Below are 23318 nucleotides of genomic sequence, written 5' to 3'. Positions count from 1 at the left end.
GAAGTTATTGTATCTTGAAATTTGCCTATTTTTGCAGAATGAACAGGTGTTGCGTTAATTTTGTTGCCCAGTGTACTATTATACTATTATATTATATTATTAGTTATAATATTATGTTATATAATGTTATACTATATTATACTATTTTCTTAACATAACATCTTTCAATTGTTTAAGAGATGTTAGAAAAGAAAATTTGCTTCTCATTCTGCTTTTCAAAATTGCTCATAATGATTCAATAATATTTAAATTTTGCGATTACGCTAACTAGGAAAAATATTGAAAACATTTGGAGAACAATGGGCAATTTTTAAAAATAGAATAAGAAGCAAGCTTCCTTTTCCGATACTTATATAACATTATTTATATAAGTAATTGAAAATGTACTAAAAGAATAGTACAAAATTTCATTGGTGACTATTCAAGCATTTTACATGACTGTATTCCAACAAGGATAGAATCTGGTAAAAGATGGGCCAGTCTTCTATTAATATAGGAAGTGTAAATTCTCAGCTGTTTATATATTATTTTGTCTATTTTCTGTATCTTTTCATTATAATCGTTCTTCGAGTATCTAAATTGTCTGTTTCACCCAGCAAGAGTAACAAGATATCAAAAATAGAAGATGAAGTGTGTATTACATAAAGTAATAAAATCTCATTACTCAATAAAAGTTCAATGTTACGCTGAGTAATGCGCCTTTCGACAGGCTAGCACGAAGCATGCAATGGACGTCGGTTGATTTTCAACGCACGCGTTTCGAGCACGCTACCGATAATTACCCGACCTCGATGAAGGAAGATGAAAGAGTTGAGCAAACTCGGAGAGTAAATTATGCCTAGTACGGTGCGCGGTATCGACCAAACTCTTCGATGAAACGTCGCAACGACCTGCCGCAAATTACGAAACACCGGTATGTGGTTGGTTCCAATAGCAAGACCGTCTCTCTGTTAACAGTCGTCCGTACTTAAGGTTCAGCGACCGGAGTCCTGTTGTTGCGAAAAGAGCGCTTTAAAGTGACGGACATCTATTCATTGACGATTCTTCTCCCATCAGGAAGGGAGGAAGGACCTACTTTCTAACGGAATTCCATCGGTTAAGCGTCACGTTCAGAAGAACTCGGTCAAGCGATACTCTAGTTAATAGTGTCAATATCTGACTTTGGCAATGCACGATGCTTAATGCAAAAGTTAAAACGTCAGCTATTTATGCGCGTCTCATAACGGGAAGCTTTCAGAAAAGCAGCTAATATCGAATACCTTCTCAATCCTTTCATTTAAATTGCAGATTAAATTGCAACATGTGTGTTTTCAAAGCGCAAATATTCGTTCACACAATTTGCTTGCTGTATTCATAATACACAATATAGAATGGATTATTTATGAAAGATCATTTATTTGCGGTAGAGAAGATAGTTTAATTGAATACTTGTCAACTTATTGCGGCTAATAGTTATATTTATAGTAAATAATTGCCAATTGCGTGAAACAACTTACCGTTACGTTACATCAAGGACATGCTCGCCAATCATATATCCGTCTACCTGTAAATAAATGCGAAACACACCGCGATAACAGTTCGAACGCACACAGCGACGATTACGTCAGCTTTAAAATTATATCGCACGCAACATAATCGCCGGAATCGTTCGCGCAGATAAACGAGCATGCAACAAAGTAGCTCTCGTAACGCATACTGATCTTGTCAATGGCTACACTTGTTACAACCGCTACAAGATACTTCACTTATCTCTATAAAAATTACAGCCACTTTTAGAAATTTATTCGCAACGATTAGCAATGTATACACATTACAATATATACACATGACATAAATAACATTTCCTGTAAAATACACTTGCAGATTATCCAAAAATTATGTTAAGATTAGTTAACATTATTATAAGATTCTAATCTTATAATATTTTTAATTAATTTTATTTTTATTGATTTTATTTTCCGGTTTTACAATACATTTTTTTCTCTGAAACTGTATTTTCTTAATCGTTAACATTTTTTTTAATTGTTTAATTAAAAAATATATATAATTAACTGGCAAAGAAGTCAATAATATAATTAATATGTATAATTGATTATACGTATATATTTTAATTAACGAATAAGAAAATGTACTACAGTTGTCGGACAAAAAATATATTATAAAACCGGAAAATAAAATTAATAAAAATAAAATAAATTAAAAATATTATTATAAGATTAGAATCTTATAATAATATCATCTACTAAACTAATCATGACATTATTTAGACTAACTTTGGTCATAATAATAGATAATGTAATATGTCATATCTCGTGAACGTGAGTTACAAGTATCTGAGAACACTGGGACATTATGATTATTTGGATTTCACAATTTTAACGGACATATGACGATTTTATATTTAATATTCATAATACGACTATAGGAAATAAGGAAGTTACAAAACAGAGGCAATCGATGTATTGTCGCATGTTTTACCAGAGATTGCATGTTTATGCACACAGGAAATATCTCTTCATATAAAACATGCATATAGGCATACATTATCAATCAGATTTTGCTGAATATCGAAATTGATCTCAAGCTTGAGTAATATAATTAATTATTAACCGTGAAATAAATCGAAAAACTGAAGTTTACAGAATTTTAATTTATTTTAGTGTATTTATTTATTTACATATATTTTAAAAATGCGTTAATATATGTTTATTTGTTTATTCATTATTAAACAATTCTTCATACGTATATTTTTTAAATATAATAACTTAAATATAGATTAATTAGTGCACTTATATAAGAGTATCTCACGCACAACTAAGGTAAAATATAACTTGACAAATTTTTCTAGCTGGCAATCATTTTGGAATGCTATTAAAGAATAATCTTATCTTCGTCACGAACAAACTTTCGCACAAACTTAGCGTGTAAGCTTCAGGAAGGCAAACTTTTCTTGCATTGAAAGTGCAGTATGTTGGCGTCAATATGCCCTTCTATAGCGCGTGTCTCGGTGAGGGTAAACCGGGAAAGGGAGCGCGTAGTCATACAAAGGCTTGGGTAAAGGGCGAGGGTAGAAATTCTACGAGGGGTTTCTCGGTGGTAGTAGACACGGCAATCGATAATAAAACGGCGCGACGACGCGCAGCATCCGTGCTACAGTGGAGTCGGTTTGCGTCGGACGTTTAAAGGTTTGTTAGATTGCGTTCCTTTATAGAGAATGAAAAGGAGGCACACGAGACACGAATTCTAAATTAAGAGATTAATTCTGTATGTTGAAACGAAGTGAAAATTATAAAAGTGAGCGAATTTATTAGAATATTTATAATTTTATTGATTAACATCTAGTAAATTTGGACACTTTTATAATTTTTATCTTGTTTCAAAATATACAGAATCGACCCTCAGGGCCTCTTTCACCAACTTCTGGTTAAATTAATCGATGATCAACTCACAGAAGCGCCAACAGCAGTTTAATGTATCAGAACGTCTCCTCTGTTTTTCTCTTCTAAGACAAATTGTGTTTAATTCTCACATTGGCAATCGTGATGATTGTGTTAACCATCGATTAGTGTTAATCGGTTGGTGAAAGAGACTTCGGTAGTTAAAATACACTGAAGTAGAGACGTGAATATATTGTTGATAGTAAAATTAATGTCTTTAAAAATTATTTGCATGCGTAATTGCACAAGCGTTTTAGCGTTATCACCAAGGACAAAAAGTGGATAAGATATGAAGAATAATTTGCGACATTAAAATTTATTCTTACATTTTTCGCGATGCATTTATCTGAGCTAAACAGAAGAAGATAGATAATTTCTTATAATTATCATGAAGATCTTTTAAAACGAATGAAGTATTTCATATCGTGTGAATGTGACACGTAAAATTACTGATTGTCTTATACGATCGCTATCGATATCGTTCGTAATGCGTTTAATAAAAGACAGTAAAGAGACAGTGATCGTCTTTAATTTGCTTGAGAAGATCGATGGGACACACCCGTCGCAATTGTCATTATTGTACGTCTCGAGATGTCAAGGCGTGACCGATTGCCTGTGCATAGGATTGCGCGATATCGCCTTACCGATAATTTTACGACAAGCGACTAATGGACCAAATCGTCGTCTCGATCACTTAATTGTTCGTGCCTTACTGACGCAATTGGTAGTCGCGAGCTACCCGCTATGTTAAAAAAAACTCTCGGTTCAATTAACAATCGTTGCTATCTTTGATCAAAGATCGTTTTTGTGCAGATGTAGACAAACCTATGCACGTTACTCTATTAGAGGCATAATGAAATTACAACGTAGCTATTTTTGTTTACATTCTTCTTCAAAAAATCCCATTTACATTTATGAACATGAGATCATGATTATAAATAATTAAATAATGAGAAATGAAAAGTAATTATTTGTTATAACTTTTTAAATTATATACTAATTTTCAATATAAGATTTTCCAATAAACATCTCCCCTCCCCTCCCAATTAAAAGTAACACATAACATTATAACTTTACACTCAATAGTATAATTGTTATATGTGTTATATTACATTTGTATTGTTAAGATTAGGTTGTTCCACCTTTGGATAAACTTCAGCTTACTATCTTACTCTTTCATTCTTTTGTGCTCTTACTCTTTTACTCTTTTGTTTATGCAGTATCCAAACCAGAAGAATAATTTTGAAATAATGGCACGCTAAATCTGGACGTCGTTGAATCCGGATTATTTATGTATTTAGGCAAGAGAACTTTCGTACGATAGCAATAGATTCGTGCTAAAGATTCTAAATAGGGGTAGAGAGAGAAAGAGAAGAGCAAAAAGCGCGTGCGTGAATGCGTGCGTCTGTACATGCGTGATTGCATGACTGCGTCTTCATCGAATCCAACGGCTTTAAACAGGTATCTATCGGTCTACCGGTTCACGCGCCAAGAATAGCAGCGTGTCACCTTTTCGTTATCCACCGACTAATTCCAAACATGCAATATAGACGTAGCGGCCTGTTTACTGACTATTTTACGTTTGATTACTGCTACTGTCTAAAATTGTTGTTATATTATAAGATATCTCTTTAATGTTAAAAAGAAGATATGACAAAGTAGTTAATTTCTATAGGTAAATATATAATATTTTTTAGATACATAAATTTCTAAATAAATATTATATATTCTAATATACAATATATTTAATTGCATATTTACAATAGCATTTTCTAAGTTAAATAAAATATAAGTTTAACCGCAAACTTAATATGTTATATTATATAATATTATAAAGCATCGATAAATTAGATGGTACTTAAAATACGTACAAATACTTCAATAAATAAGTACATAATTAGGTTTTTTAAAAAATTTCAAAGGTATAAAAAAATATCATACCTATAATGTTGGCACGTTGCTGATGGGTGCCACTTAAGATTTTTTATATTTAGAAAATTTCATTATTATATACAAATTGTTATATACATAGAAACGCCTACAATCGAATTTCACGAGACGAATTATCACATGTATTGAAAGTATAAAAAGATCGCGGTCACAACGACTACTGTTCTAATAATATTTGTAGAAATAATCTGTTGTAACGTTGCGACATCGAGAATCAAACCAATTTGTTTTTTAATCGAGAAAGAAGTTTTTTGTTTTACAAAAAAGAGAAAACCTATGCAAAGTTATACAGATTATTAAAAAATATATAGTAAACCTAAAATCTAAACTAACATTATGAAATATGAGAATATTAGATAAACCACATATTATATTATCGCGTAATATCGCGTAACATTAGAGAACGCGTTAAGATTGCGCAATGTTCATGTTTATTGGTCTGCTTAGGGAAGCCCGAGCATGCAAATATCAATTTTGCAGTCCGCCTTAGCTTACCATGTAATAAATATCAATGACGAGCTTTGTGACCACATAACGTTCACGGGGATAAGAGAAACAGGCGAGACTATCGATTCCCATCGGTATAAGAGACTGTGTCCACTGGACATATTTCAAGAGGGAATCTTGCAGGGCTTCCGTGGGGTGGATTAATGCTCTTCGAGTGAACACAAGGCTGCTCGGAACTCTTATACGCAAAAGAAAGAACTGTTTTCTTCTTTTATCTTTATTTCTCTTGAAACAAGTTAAAGCTTATTTTTTGTAAATTTATTTACAAAGAAAATTGCAATGAGTGGGGGAAAAATGTTTTTTATAAAATGTTTTAAATAAAAGTAAAAATTGTTTACTTACAAAATTTAATCAATTATTATATTTATAAACCATTTGTGTTGAATGATATGATAATTATTAGAAATTATAGTTGAAGTCCACCAAATAATATTAATAAACTATTTTTTAATACAAATAATGTAGATATGAGATATTATATAATTATATACTAATGCATTAGTTTTTAAATATTTAAATATTTATATATTTTTATTTTAAGATAAAATAATTTGTAAAAAAGAATTACTTGATGCGCACATTGGTACTTCAGGTAACTAATAAACACACAAGTATAGAATGCGAAAGCTTATGATAAACGAAAGCTTTACACTCTGTCGGTATCATATCACCTATACTGCTCGACTGGTATGCGTTTTAAACATTTGAGCTTGCCGCAAACTGTGCTTTCCTACTGAAGAAATTCCTTTATTGATCTAGTCTTGCTCTACCGACTGTATACTAATTCAATTATACCATACGTGGGTTCGATCACTCAGTAAAAATTAATTTCATAAGCTATACGAACAAATAATCAAAGTATTCCATATGATTCATCTGGCACGAAAGTACAATCAGTGAATACAGAAATTAAATTTTACATGTCGGAGCAATTACATTTTCCAAAAATGTAATTTAACAAATGGAGAGAGAAAGAGAGAGATTGTATAAGCTGTAATCCCAGTTATTAAATTTTAGATTTATTATATTTATATATAATATTATAATTAAAAATGAGACATGCCAATGAAAATATAAATACACAGTAACAGAATTCGTAGTTATTGAAATTTTGATAAAAATTTTGATAATACGCCAAATTTTGATAATTTCGTATTTGCTTCGCGATCTCACATTTATTTGAATTGGTGCTTCTATTAATTGCAAACGATCGATTCTGCATGACAGGATAGTGTAGGCCGACAATGGAAATTTCAAATGATCGTTCATCGGTGACGACACTGACATGCAACCGAAGGGCTAAATTTATATGACAAAATCCTTGTTCCTTGGATTGTGTTTCATTAAGAGACATTGATTTATTACAAATTATATTCATAACATATTTCATCATGCATATCTAAAATATATATTTAAATCAAATTGATATTTAATATAAATTATTATAATTCCTAAAGACTTCTTAATGATACAAAATGATTGGATACAACAAGGCAATGGGAGTCAAGCACAGTAATTCTTGTGCAAACCAAACGGTTAACAAAACAACTTTATTAATAATTAATCCGCTTACATGTTTCGGTTCACTTTTGAGACAAAAAAATTTTTTTTGTATTATATATAATTACAAAAATTATATTGTCTCTGAGGATGATTCAAAAGTGAGCCGAAACATGTAAGCGGATTAATTATTAATAAAGTTGTTTTGTTAACCGTTGCACAAGAATTACCATGCTCGACTCCTATTGTCCTATTGTATCCAACTATTTTATTTCATATTAATATTTATTATATAAAATTAAAATTTTTGCTTGATTTTAGAAAATATTTTTTTCCTTAAAAATTAATAATTTTCAACTTTTAACTTTAAGGCAATTTTTACACATTTATTTATTTTATTTATTTTTTTATATATCAAAATAAAACGATATTTCTTGGCACTTAATAACAGCTAATCACTCAGAAAGATCATTATATATATTACTCATCATGTACAATGCATATGACAGGAAAATTATTAATGTGTGAATTTCCTATGTGTCACTGGGTCACGACAGTTATATGTTACAACAACTATATGTATATACATTGTAGATAAACGATTTCTCCGTACTAGCATTTTCACTCCTGCCGTGGGCACGGCATCGATTTCTTAAGCATGGCATTAGCATTATACCAATTTCGCATAGCGCTTAACAGCCGTCAAATTTTACGCTCGTACATCTCGGTAATTTTACGGCCACCTGAGCAGTTTGTAACCGCGCAATCGATTTTGCATGCCACCTTTCGTTCACGTTACCGTCGATCATCTGCAGATTCTGATAATAATCGAAAAATTCTTCTTCCAGGTAAGGGCAACAGTCGACTTCCTCCCTTCAGGGCGTACGTCATCGCGCGAACAAAACACCGAAGCAAAGTCTCGAATCGTCTCTTCTCTTTGAGAAGACGGATATCACATTTATCTCTCTCTCTCTCTCTCTCTCTCTCTCTCTCTCTCTCTCTCTCTCTCTTTCTACGGAGAGGAAGCGTACCGATCGATCTCGAACAGCACGTTCTGCAGACGAGATGCGGCGACTCCAAGACGCGACTGCACTCGACAGTCTGCTCGTCGATAGCATCGTGGTTGAGGCATCCATGGCGAGGGTTGTAACACCGAATGAATGGCCGAACTGTTTTCAGATCGGAGAAAAGCTAGGCCCCCACGCCAACGAATAGCGATCTGTCTTGTGATAATTCTGAGACGAGGTAATACGACGAGGCGTAATGAAAGATCGACTCAGGATTCTCAGGAAAGCTATACCGACAACGTCTCGCGGTTGTCAAAAGGCTCCAAACGTCGTCCATCGTTGATTTTCGTTGGGTTTTCCGCGTCAATATAATTAGCCTTTCCTGCTAATTCGCGCTAGAATACTTGCAATCATGTTAAACTATTTATCTGCTAATAACTGTTTTAGAAAATTGCGACAGGAAAATTATTCAACAATGATCCAATGAAATTTTATCACTGTATAAAACTTGCCATACTAAATATTTTGGGATTCTTACACGGAAAAAATGGTTTTACCGAAGTGTCTAATTTATAGCTAGATTTAATTAACTAAAATTTAACTATATAGATACAAATTGGAAAATAATTTTATTGAAGTATCAAAAGAGAATTGCTTAGCTCTAGCTAAAGTTATTAAAATTTGTTAAAGCTTAAGTTTCCTATTTGACAAGTAATCGCGTTCAATAATTTTTTCTTTCTGTTTAAAATAATGTATTATCTAATGAATACAAAGAAGCGATAGGAAATATGAGCGTTTCTTTCACGATTTGTTCCCATACAGTTGTTACTCACTGCTAAATTAAGTGACGAATTCGTGGAAACGTTACTAACAATATCGTAAGTGCCAAGATCGTCGTGGTAAGAATAGGAAAGTGTACGGGTTCTCTCCCTAGCTTTTGAATGAACTCCTCCCATTCCAACGAACGTACTAATACGACCGTGCCCGACGCATTAAGGTAATTGGAATTAAAGTGACCGCGTGCAAGGGTGCGTCTCTGACTTTACTCACGCTTTACTCCAGCAAATGTGAGAGATAAACAAAACATCAAGATCTGCTTTGTCGTGAAAAAAAGGGCGATGGTAATTGAAACGGGTATTTAAATTGCATTTATGAACTTTCTGAAGATACCAAAAGATGACAAGCACCTGTCGCAATAATTAAAGATCCTCACGAGATTAAACATCGTTTAAATAATTTCTGAATTGGTCCGCTATATTTTTCAAGACTTGTTTAAGATAAAATGATACATAAAATGGAATGAGATGCGTGGATATTTTACAATACTTTATCTTATACACAGTCTCATTCTAAAAATATGATGGATCGAACGTATATAAGGTATCCAATCTCTTGTTTGAGAATCTTTAATAAAAACGTGCGCAAAATTCACGAACAAGTGTCTTGTCAAATGAAAGCATAAATTAATGGAATAATCAGGTAGTTTGTATCGAAATAAAAATAAACTATCTAATTATTCCTTTATAATTTTCCCCCTCTTATTAGTAATCATCGGAGAGCAACGTCTTGATTGTTGGAACGCGTCCCAATCGTTGGAACATTTGGCACGTTTGTTCTATCGAACACAAATCCGCAATGATTGAGGCGACATACAAACTGCGGTGAATGTCCCCGTAAGAAATAACATGCTGAAAAACACGTATCTACAATCTTCCGTAAAATAAAAGAGGTTCCTAGATTGTCCAAGACTTACAATGCACAGTCGCATGTCCGACGTCACTTGCTCAAGTGACGGCTTCAAATAAATAAAAGAAACTTAATATAAATAGAATTTGCATACATGATACTCTCACGTATGTCATAAACTTGCCAAATTTTGTTACATTCTCCGGATGCAGATAAATATATAGTAAGATATGTAGGACCATAACCAGCGTTTTGAAACGCTGTTGTAAAAAGCTCAATTGCACGAAAGACGTGCTCAATTGCACTCAATTGCGCGAGAACGTACATAATTTATCGGTAGATTGTCTCTCGCGGATCCGCCTTGTACGTATAGTAGACCAGAATCGTCTAGTGGTAGTGCGCAAGGTAAGGTTGAGTCCGGTTGGGCGTTGGAGCGCAGGAGCAGAGAAACGGCAGGACAAACGGACGGCAACGGCCCAAACGTGCCGACCGAACGAGAGCTCCGTACGTTCTTTGCCGAAGAGACTTCCGCAGGGTATCGCGCGAGCTTAGTGACTCACGAGCCGACGTAGGTCGAGGGGGCTCGACGAAAGTGAAACCGACGACGCCAGGTAAGCCGACTTTTCCAACGGGACCAGGTCGTCGACAAGTCCAAAAATAATTCCTAGATTCCTCCGAAACGAAGAGCCACGTCGTCGCAGAGCTCTTCCCCTTGTCTGACTATATTCGGTAAATACTACTTACGTGTTTAAACAATTGTCTCCATTTCTCGGCAAGGTACAAAATTGGTTATTATGGAGTGCATAATAAGCGAACTTCGTCTTGTTGCTCCTTTTTTTTTGATGAATTTTATACTGATTTGATCTGGTCTGGTGTCTGATCCGTGCACGGGAATAGCGTTCAGATTCTCAAGACATGTCGTCGACCGGATAATTAAACGCGATAGTGTCATTCGAGAATTTGAAAACCGGACGACACGTTGAATAATAGCCATGCGTTACTTTCCGGTTCGTAAATGAGGCTAAATGACATAGATGACCTCTTGCCTGCGCCCGAAAATTATTAATTGACCTCGTGGGTGTTTTAGACCCTAAGTAGCTATGCATTAAAGTGACGTAAGCTTATCGTGTACGAGAAATAGTCACTGGAGTAACGCAAGCCGCTGTCACAGTCACTGTTCAATCATCGTGGTAATTATCAATGCAGTCGATTTTGCCATTGAAGAAATATAGCTTATGCAATTCGTAGACCTTGCTGCTCAGTAAATTGTTCCCAATTGACTGCTCTATACAACGATACAAATTAATGATTTAATCACACATCGTAGTAGTAGATATTGTAGACATGTTACGCACGTAGAATATTTACGCATTAAGCAATTACACGCGTACTGTTGTTAATTAAAGTAAAAAAAAACACTTTTCTCTCTATACTTCACTTTCACTAAGAGCTCACAAAAACTGTAACTTAAAATCAGAACTATAATTTAAAATCAAAACACACAAATTTCCATAAAATTTTAATACAAGTAACCGATAAACTGTTTTCTTCTTGTACTTGTCGTTTATAATTATGTATTTAGAAATGAATAAATTATTAAGGAAATCGTGGAAACTCTCAGCGGTGCGACGAAAGTTTTTAGAAAATAAGGAAAGAATAGAAGACGGGCGGGTGATTTTCAATTATAAAAGCAATTGAAAATTTATTTCCTTTTATATACATACATTTATTTCTAATATATTTTTTGTTACAACAAAATCCAAGATACCTGAAACTCTTAAATTTTAAATAGTAATAATTGCAATAATAATTAAAATCAGATTGGAAAAAGTAATGACGAATAAAGAATACAAATTGTAATGAACACATTGATTAGAATAAATAATATTAGGAAGTATATTTAAATTGAAATGTGTTAATTAAAATGCAAAATGATTGTCCCAATAATACGTCTAAAATACGTCATAAAAACATTTTTATGATGTTCTATGGATATATGGTACATATTATTGAGGCAATTTTTCTACGATTTAACACATTTAAAAATTAATATATTAGTCCTATTATTATTTTTTGTAACTGACGTGTTTATTACAATTTATATTATTTATTTGTCATTACTATTTCTATTCTGATTTTAAAACGTTGTCGTAAAGACGTTTTTTAGACATGATATCTGGGCGAGAGTTTGTACCAATAAGATGGCACTTTATGTAAAGAGTGTAAAACTCTTTTGTCCCTCCCCCAAATAAAAACTTGCTCGATAAAAGCGTCTTAAAGTGTAGGGAGGCACTGCTGGAGGACTGTACCAGGTGTGTCTACGAGCGGAATTTATTTCGAAAGCCGATCGCATCATTGATTATCGACTAGTACCAGTCTCTCCGTTGGCACTTGAACTCTTTTCAATCCAGCACTTCTTTCGTGACTTAAACGGCACGCATATCGTTATTATCGCCACTTCAAGATCGTGGCCTTCCTCATTTCTTGTTTTTTTTGAGAAATAAATTCAATCGCATTTTCTCTCTTGATAATCGTTAAGTCAAAGAAACGGAAACGCGACGTCTCTGGCTTTCCCAGGAATAATTACTCACGAAAGATCATAATCAAGCTGACTTTTATATTACTGCATTGGTTTTATTCCTCCTTTAATGCCGTCATTTTTGCCAGTTTATTACTTATAAATATCCGGGGAATAATATTTCAAGCGTGACATGTTGTACAGTAATTCTTATACGGAATTCATCAGCTTTAAAGTTTAATGCATGCTTTTCTATCAACCTATATCTCATTGGCAAACCGCTTGTATAAAGCAGGTAAATGGATCAACATCCAGGAAGTGTAACTGTTATCGATAAACTGATGCACGTGACAATTGCACGTTGCGATCTATCATAGATGAATTCAAAATTGTTATATGATAAACAAACATCGTTATAAACTGTGCTCTGGCAGAGAACCATCGTCGTCACTGCGGGTTATCCATTACCCTCAATACGTCTTTTTGCTTTGCTCGTAAATTCTAACAATCCATGCAATGAATCTCAATTTTCAAAGCCACCTTTCCTACAAGCAAGGTACGAATTTGTGTGATTCAACGTTACTAAAATATATGCTTGTCTTAATCAAATCAATCTTAATAAAACAACGTCGGTTGTATTATACAATGCACAAGTAAACGCACAAAAAGCTATAATTAAGTGAGCCATCCTCGAGGGTATGATTCAGCATAAAGTAACTCGACATGAAATGCAAACATAACGTGTAATTTATTACACAAAATGTGTCGCATTTTTGCAACATCGAATTTTTATTTAAACGTAAATCCAAATTCTATATATTTTCTTCTCTTCCTTTGACTTTCTTTTCTTTTTCATTGTTCGGGCAATACTACGAGTGCTATTTATAGAACATCGATAAATGTACTTTACGATGACGATGCGATAACAAAGAATAATTTTTTCCATCGTTAGTAGCAATTAGTGCAATGAGTTCCGATCGCGTCCAGCGATGACATCGAAAGTGAATTTAAAGAGGAATGACGCGAGCGAACTTTTACAAGCTTCTTTTTCTTCCTCGTTTTTTGTCGCCACACGAGGAAGCCTCGGTAGAAAATTGCATCGTATTACTTGCCATTCGATGACCTGAATGTAGGTCCTACAGAATTACGAGCATTGCGTGAGCTCGCTATCGATCGCGTGCAATCGACAAAAAATCAAAATTAGTGCATGCATGTCTCACGCGCGAAACGTCCTCTTTCACCAAGAAAAAAAGAGAATGACATACCGACAATAACAAAGTTGCTTCGTGTCTAACATTAATCGAACTAATCTCTTTCGTATCATACACAGCGATAAAATTAGTTTATTAATGAACCATAAGATAATAGATTTCAATTTTCTTAAAATCAATTAAAAGTATATTAAGATATATCACGAGCATTATTATAATATAAGTTATTAAAAAGATATTATCGTAATTTTTCTACTTTACATATAAGTTCTCTTTACTTTTAATATATATTATTATTAAATTAATTAATTAATATTTGCAATTTTTTACAATCATTTTGAATTATTTAGTAAAATTATTATAGCATTATAGATCATATATCGATGTGTTATCGATTGATTTAACGACTAATTGCGCAATTAGCAACAGCGCATGAAACTCAACCTTTCACCTTTGATCGAATCCTATTTTCTTCAACTTTGGTACTAATAGGAAGGTTGTGCTATCCTGTATTACCACATATCGCATCTGCGATCGCTCCCTTAATTAAAAGCCGGTCGAAAAGCCGGTTGCGCTCCACGTTGTAATCGAGGCTGATTTGGTCATTCGGGCTCCGACGGGTTCATCTTCTTCTCTTCACAGGGAGTCCACCGCCCTTGTTCAAACGTGTCAACTTAGTCATATTATATGACGCATCCGTGTGCACACGTGAACGACGGAGTCGAACACGCTCACCGGGTCGGATCAATAACTCCAGGAATGAGCACTTGCCGGCTGGCAAAGCTGCTCTGTGCGGAGCAGCCTGTTTCTGGTCTTCCAGTCGGAAACGCGAAAGCGGAAGTGGCCGAGGTGCTTGTAGGAATTCCGCCCAGACCTATTCTCGTGACCTTTTTCACGAGAATCCACAAATTCCATTTGAAAGCTGAACAGTCGCATCTTCTTCTAGAAATAGCTCGATTTTATCTAGGACGATTAAACGGATTATAGCACAATTTTAAACTTCGAAGATTTATATGCATTTTGCAACTTTGTTTATTTGTCGAGCATTGAATTATATTTTTTGAAGTAATAAAAATGTGTATATTAAAATTACAAATACTAAATTAATTAAAATAATTAATATTTATTGAAACATTTCATTAACAGAGTATTATACAGAGTATTTTTTCCAGAAATCGTGGTACAATCGAGAAAAAAGTGATTGAACATAAAAAAATAAATCAGGAACGTAAAATAAAATTTTTTCATAAGACTTTGTTTTCAGGAAGATTGACTTTAAATATTCACAGATACGTGAATCTCGACTTAACGAAATCTCGCTGCAGATTACAATCTCGGTTCAGGTTTGTGTTTATTGTAGATTGTTAGATAATTGAGAGTACCTATACAGCAAAACAATTTATAAAGTAATAAAATTCATTTACGATGAATTTTATTACTTTATAAAATGTTGAAGATAATTGCTCAAAAACAATGAATTTATATAGAAAAATTTTATTCTACGATCTCAACTTATTTTTTCTTATAGAATCATTCTCTTTTTGGGTGACGATTTTCAAACATTCTGTATATTTTTCAGCAAGCATTTTTATAACTTAACGTATATTTGATAAAATGTATGTATTGTAGAAACGCTGAAGGAATTCTCTTTGATAATGCATTTTGATTTAAATTTTTAGAATATGCAGTAATCACGATTGCCGGTCATAAAGCAAGATACACAGTCGACAGAACGAATTGCTTTCTCTGATGCAGTTATTTCTAACGATCCGATATATTACTCCGGCCACGTGCTTGTCGTGATAGAGTTCGCGTGAAGTTCCCACCGTGTGTTATATAGATTTCTCCATCTTGGCAATTAGACAGAAAAAGAAACAAAAATATATCCGACGGGAATTTTTTTTGGAAATCTACGTGTTTCTTGACAGGACATGTTTTTTTGGAACATAAAGAACGAAAAAGAGATCTTGTAGATGTACAGATTAATAAAGAGTAATGCTGAAATACTTAGAAATTTTTACAAATGTAACTAAAATCGCACGCAATGTATAATAAATTATTTTTTACTTAAGTGTGATTTCACTCAGGCTATCATATTTATGCGTGCGAAACGTTATTTTAAAGTTTATTTCGTGTCTCCGACCGAGTTAATTACTCACAGCCACGATGACGTGATCAACCAAAAGTAATTTGATTCACTTCTAAGTCACATACCGTAAATTGAAAGTGAAATTCATAGTTTCATAAAAGCTTTTATCTCGGCCAACAAATTATTCCAACCCACTCTAGAAAATTATTTTTAATGGAATTTATTTCTAGAATCTGACGACTCTATGCCCTTTTAAATAGATATTTGTATCGATTTAAATAAATTTTCTTATTTACGATATTATTCTAATTTTAAACTGATACGCAATTTTTATGATAAGTATCGCGAAATAATGTGCTATATGCCCGTAAGAATGACTAAAACATTTATTTCAAGAAAAAAAGTCAATGTTGAATTCAAATGTAAACTGCTGACATTCTACAATGATGTCATAGCACAATGATTAATGATGAATGGAACCAAGAGAAATTGCAACAATGCATAGAATTTAAAGATCGATACACGCTTCCGATCTGACGATTGTAAGGCGTAATTGTTAGGCCCGCTCAAGAAACGTTGCTCCTTTAGTTATCGCTCCTAAACACGGATTTCTTGTCTCGTGGAGTAATTTTACAATGTTATTCACCAAGGTCAATCGACGTCGATCCACAGCAATACAATCTGTTTCGTAGCTCCGCCAGTTATGATCGTTCGCGTGTCTACCTCCGTTTATATTCAACTCTCAACCACTTTTACCCTCTGCTCCTTAAGGTCTACGCTGATCGAAATCACGCTTATGGTTGTACGCAGTTAGTCGTGATGTATCGCATATTTGTGACGTATCGTATATACGGGATGTATGAGGGATTTGTAAGATTCATCGTCTGAAAATTGGTTGTTTGTTTCTAATATATGAGGAATAAACTAATGGGATTTTTAAGCGAAACACATTTTTTTTCGGATATCACGTTGTAACAAACAATGATATTAAAATTCTGAATTTTAAAATAAAAAACTCGATTTCGCAAATTTTTCAAACTTCATCGAATATTTCACGAAAATTCAATTTAAACAATTTTTATTCATAAAGATAAGAAGAAATCTTTCTTGTGATGAATAGAAAGGGATAGAAATAGACAGGTGAAATATTTCTCATTTTTATTTAAGATTATTCCAAAACTTTCTATTATTTAATAGTTAAACTGAAGTATCTAATTCACGCACATTATTGCACTGAGAAAAATTTCTGGTTGAAAATGAACAACCCGGGAGATTTTGGTGATATCAATCAGAATATTTTTTTATCTCAACTAGAATTAGGATTCAACCTGATAATTATGATTTGTCCTATTTTTAATCAGCATTTCAATTAATGCAACCAGATTTTTTCCAATGTATCTATTCACCGATAGAGTACTCGCACTTACAAAACACTGTTGGTAATTGCTGTCGGTCTGATTACTGTAATCTCGTCGTCAGCACGTAATATCTGTGGCACGTAGAGAACAGGTTGTAATTTACAATTGAAAGCTGTCGTCATTGCACGCATTGTAGGATTATATTGAAATAGACACATACATATAACTGTGTCGAATGTCTATATCATATTCAGCTATGAATTATTCATAGCATATTTAAATGTCGGAGACTTTTAGATATTCTAATTTCTGATATGCTAATAAATATTGTGTCAAAATATCCCATTAAAAGAATTCTTCTAAAGTAATGGAATCGTTAAAATCTAAATTGTACTGCAGAATAGAATACGTGGTAGAGTTTTTCTCCATTAGCTTCTCCATTGGTTTTATACTAATTATTAATTTATTATTGCAACTAATATTCATTAAGTTTCTTGTGTTAATACAAGATTAATCTTTTCTATAAATAATAAATAATTAAAATAATATTATACATTGTGTACAAGTGTTCCTATAAAATATTATTCTGGGACAGTTTCTTAGATTATCTTAAATCTGATCTGATTTTTTAATTATTTTTGTAGTTAAAGATAAAATTATTTTTTCTACATTTTTCCTATGGTTGATCCAAAATTTAATATTCGGGCTACTTCCCATTAGCTCGCTTTTTTGGTACAAAATGTATTTTCTTCTGGCACATCTCCGATATCTTCTCCGTCGCTTTTATCACGCGCGTACGTCGTAATGCAGTGTCTCTAGTAGTATGAGACAAAGGTAGCTCTCGTCTGACACGCTGCGACATTCATTCACATTGTAGCGGCATTGATGTCGACCGTTTGGTTCGTAAACCTTCACGAAGACTCGTTGGTCACATGTTTACGCAACAGGTTTACGGGGAACCATATTGACCAAGGCGAAGTTGAGGTATACCCCATAAGAGTACGTGAAAGAAATCAATATGGATTCGCAGCAAACCGCGAACAGTGTGGTCGAACCTGCTTCGAGCCACGGAGAAACTATGGTAAGCAATATAGGACAAGATACATAAACTGAACGTACTGACGATCATTAATAAAGAATCTGTGATAGTGATTTATATCTTCATACATTTTTCACGTGACATCTAATTCTAATAAATGACCTTGATCTCGTTACAATTAAAAAATTTACTTCTTTGGGAGAGAAAATGAGAATCTTGTTCGTAAACACAACATCGCTGGTAGCATCCCTCGAAGCAAATGCATCGCGAAAGTCAATTCGTTCGTGGTTTGATCCTATAATGAGCCGAAAACGGTGGCAGGCACGGTGAAAACGGCATGACGAGACGTCACCGACCCGCATTATCAAAAGATCGATAAACCCAGGGCCACTATTTCACGAATTTCGACTCGCGTCAGCGACTGTAATTTCTCTCGCGGTTTTCACATTGTTATCGTCGTACATTTTAGCGTCGTGCGGATTAGCCTGCAACACGAAATGTCGCGTTAGAAACTAACAAAATTGAATTATGAAAATACTGACAATGATGGCAAACAATCGCTAGAATGTGGCCCTAAAACGCGTTATTCGAAATTGACAATGAGAAGGTCAATGATGATTTTGTGTCGCAAATTAAAGTTACAAGATGATGCTGAAAATTGTGCCAACGTTTGTAGACTCGCAATTTTGAATCGCGGCATAACGAAAAGATCGATGGTACTAAGGTCAAGGTTAATATTGTCGATCACAATTTGTGCCTCGTTGCGCTAATAACCTTCGGTTTCTTTATATGCCAATGTCGCTCGAGATTATCTCACATCGCGAACGTTTTCGGTGCCAAACTGCGCGTTTTAGACCCTACTGCATGTTGAATTAAAGTATCATAATTCATTTAAATCTATCTAACAAAGAAGAGATAAAATCGACGTTTAAACGAAGGCAGAAAACTTGGAATTAATTGAATATATATTCATTCATTTCCTGAATACTTTCAAGCAGCGATCGTTGAGATCAGACGTTAGAATTTTGACGTTAGAAACGCATGAATATGTCTAATTTCTATATTTGTGCTCACGATAATAAAAAACGTGTCTGTGCTAGTTTAAAGCAGATCTTAAATATTATTATACAATTATTTTATTACTGTTTCCTTTGAAATTAAAAAAAAAAAAAACAAACTGTATGGTAATATAGCCTCCCATAGATGATTATTTGTTATTGCATAATATTTGATATTATACAATAATATGGATTGCTAATAAAAAAATCTAGGTTGCTTAAACAATGCCCTTTAAACTGATGATGACTATGTCTAGCACCAAAATTGTGATTTCAACAGATGATATTCATCTTCAATTTCTGTTTCATAGTTTTTTTTAAACTATGAAGCACTGCGGTCGTAACAATATTCGAGCAAAAATTCGGGAAATTTTATAGAATATTCAGTATTTAATTTTTTATAAATAAAAAAAATAAATAGCTTATGATGTAACATACCACAGAGCTATCTCCAAGCTCGTTTATTCTCTGTCAAACTGATTTAGAGGCTCACCGGCGAGTACATATTTCCGTATAGATATACGCGACAAATGCTATTCTTCCACAGGTGAAGCCAAACGCTCCTTTACCACAGCAAGGATTTCAGGCGCGACCGCAAGGTGCCCCTCCGTCTCCCAGAAATTCAATAAATAATGGTCCTATAGGCGCACCTCGACCTGGACCACCATTACGGCGATTGGACAGCCGTTCTTCTTTAGGTCCACCAGCCTCGGGTCAATTCGTGCAGCTTAGGCCTTACGGTCCGCCAAGACCACCGGGAGGTTCTTTCCCTCCAAGATCACCGCAGCCCGGCCAGCTGCCTCCGCAGAATCCGCTACTACCTCCGAATCAACGTTTCGTGTATTCCCCGGGGATTCGAGGTCCTCCGCCACAAGGAGTAGGAGGTCAAAGGCCACCCTTCGTCGTTAACCAACAGACGTATCAAGCGCAGCAACAACAGCAGCAGCGAGGTGGTAATGATCCACGATTTCAACGACCGGACGTCGCACCTTCACAAAACGAACCGCGACGACCTAGCCAAGAATCTATTTTCCCACGGCCGTTATTGAGAAATGACTCATCGGTGAACCTGCAGCGACAGCATCTTTTATCAAACGAAGAAATCAAGCAACCGACACGACCACGTATTGTTATCGAAAAGATGGCGGACATCGATGAGACAACCGCTGATAAACCGGAGGGCTACCTGCAGGGAAAGAAGTCCGATGTTCGTGAGAACGGCGAGAACGACGACGACGATGACGTCGTGATGGATAATAACAAATCGCCGCGACACAATGGCGATGGTACTTCTGAAGATTTGATGAATGGATCCAAATCACCTTCAACTCCGCGAAAACTCGACGATGTTAGTAGACCCGCGAGTCGTCCGGGGACGGCTACTATCGAAAATAAGATAGAACAAATGGATGACAAGCAAGACGTATCCTCAAGACCGATTTCTGCTAACATCGATAATACGGCGACGCTTATTTCTCAAAGCAGACCATCTTCCGCGGTAAATAATGATAAAGAAGAAAAAAAGGAGGAACAGCTCGCTGATAGATCGCCGTCGAAAGAGATTGACGCTGCATCCGAAAAAATAAAGAAGCCCAGCAGTCCTTATAATAACGACGCACAGAATGTCGAACAGAGCCTGAAGACACCTCCGAAATCTTCGGACAATTCGCGATCTGTCACTCCATCCTATTTGGACACACCTCAGAACGCGGAACAGAACAGAAGTCCGGATAAATCGCGTTCCAGCACTCCAGCACGACTAGAGCCGTCTGGAAACGCGGAACAGGAACCAAAGACTCCAGTCAAGACTCCGGATAAATCGCGTTCGAGCACTCCAGCCGGCTTGGGATCATCCGGAAACGCGGAACTGGAATCGAAAACACCGGAGTCAAAGACGCCAGATAAATCGCGTGCGAGTACCCCGGCTTCGCAGTTAGCGTCATCCTCGAATGCGGAGAGAGAGCCGGAAACCGCGGCGAGAACGCCCAACAAATCACGTTCGAGTACACCTCAAGCTGGAGTAGACTCGATCAACATCGAGGCAGACAAACCCTCCGAGAATCCGCATGGTGACAAATCCGCCGAAGGCACTCTGCGGGTGAAAGAGCCCAGTAGACCAGCGTCATCGTTGAGTTTGACGAGCGAGAAAGGCAGCAAATCACCGAAGTCTCCGAGGTCACCCACACCAGGGAATCGAGACAAACTATCGGGGTCGATATCACCCGAAGATATAAAAGGCTATGATAACGGACAGCCGAGAACACTGTCTTCCAGTCGTAGCCCTCGATTACCGAAATCACCTGTCGATAGCGGGAAACAGACGGAGGACGAGAAAAAGAAAACGTTCTTCGTCGAAGATTCAGTTACCGACGAAAAAGCGAACAAAACGTCAGCAGCGATGTCAAAGCCCACCACTCTAACAGTTAAAACTCCAACATCGGAGAAACCAGATAACGAGAAGGCGGAGAAGAAAACTGCGGAGAAAAAAGGTCCTTGCGCGTTCATGCGCAGATTGAATAAAAAAAAATAGATTATAATTTGTTTGCTTCGCAAATGTCAATTTGTTTATATTCTCTTGCTTTATAAAGATTCAGAGCAGCTACTTTCGTCCATTTCCTCTCCGGAAATTCATACATTATAAAATAATTATAAAACTAATTTCTCAAATAAGGAAGTTCTATTTCTATCTACAGTATATATTTAAAATTAGCTGTCTCGTTAAAATGGAGAATATTTTAAAATGTATTTAAAATAAATTGATAACTTTACGAAGAACTACTCCAACTCTATATTCGAGACTCTTGAGAGACTTTGCTTCGGTGCGACACGATTCTGACGTATACATATTTTTAACTAATTATTACGTTGTAGTAATATATTGTTTTTTTTTCCTCACAGCGGTCCAAAACGGTAGAGGTAGAGAATCGGTTAGCGGGGTAAATATCTTAAATTACATTTATATCTGTCTTTTTCTTCTATTTTTGTCATAGTATCAAAAATATCTCTTTACGATATATTAACATTGTTTCAAATAGGCACAGAGTACGAATGGAGATGACAAAAGATCGAACGCTGGGTCGCCTACGAAATCCGCTAAATCATTACCGAAAACTCCTGATACACCTACGTCGACCGCTCAAGATAAAAAAAGTAAATATTCCTTGTTTTATATTAATTTAGAAATAGGTTACTCTATACTTTGCATAAACAAAGTCTGATATACACTATCAACGCTGAGGCACTTGATGACTAACCTAATATCCTAAAAGTTAATGCTCGTTTTATATAAATATAATTGCATCTCTTTTACATTGCTGAGAAATCGGACTGAATGCCATAGAAAAAATTAGAGTAAGGACAATGTTTAAAAAGTCATATTACATTAATGTAACGTGTCCAACAATCTTGTTTTTTAATCCTGCAGAGATGCCGATGAATAAAGTTCAAGTTGGCGCCGCGCCCTCCCCGAACCTGAAGACTATACGATCGAAGATCGGTTCTCTAGACAACGCGAGTTACAAACCAGGAGGCGGTAAAGTGAAAATTGAGAACAGGAAGCTGGACTTCAGCAAAGCACAACCGAAGATCGCCGCGAAGAACGAGAAGTATGCGCCCAGTGGAGGCGATAAAAAGGTTGATCCTTTTTGATTCCATATTAAATTAAGCATTTAATTGCCGATAAAAAAATAATTTCCATGTTTCTATCAACATTTAGTTTAATTTTAATCTTGGTTTAACTAACTCTTCATTTTTTTTTTCTCTTTAGTTCTGAGAATTAGAAAAAGGTAAAGAAAAATTATAAATTGAATCAAGATTAATCTACTTGATAGAAGCGAGCATTAGAGAATATTTCTATTTTTCTCTCCAATATTCGTTAGATATCAAAAATAGTATCAAAAATTGAGCTGGTGATTTACTTCAATGACTTTGAATTTCAAAGTTTTGGCATTAAAATCTT

General features: G+C 35.0%; 1 protein-coding gene across 3 annotated transcripts in view; it reads left to right on the top strand.

The window, feature by feature from the left end:
• The window catches only part of LOC108749796 (microtubule-associated protein tau), a 32876-nt gene that overhangs the window by 5286 nt on the left and 4272 nt on the right, over positions 1-23318 (top strand). For 2 of the 3 annotated variants that reach the window (XM_018488765.1, XM_018488764.1), the window contains exons 2-5: positions 19908-21849; positions 22259-22296; positions 22396-22510; positions 22785-22993. In XM_018488765.1, coding sequence (XP_018344267.1) covers positions 19908-21849; positions 22259-22296; positions 22396-22510; positions 22785-22993 — 2304 coding nt within the window. Of the gene's footprint in view, positions 1-18065; positions 18345-19907; positions 21850-22258; positions 22297-22395; positions 22511-22784; positions 22994-23318 lie in introns of those variants that run through there. The other variant, XM_018488763.1, reaches the window with a different exon arrangement.

Source organism: Trachymyrmex septentrionalis, unplaced genomic scaffold, assembly GCF_001594115.1.
Source record: "Trachymyrmex septentrionalis isolate Tsep2-gDNA-1 unplaced genomic scaffold, Tsep1.0 scaffold313, whole genome shotgun sequence".
NCBI classification, from domain to species: domain Eukaryota; kingdom Metazoa; phylum Arthropoda; class Insecta; order Hymenoptera; family Formicidae; genus Trachymyrmex; species Trachymyrmex septentrionalis.
This window is presented reverse-complemented; position numbering and strand designations above follow the sequence as displayed.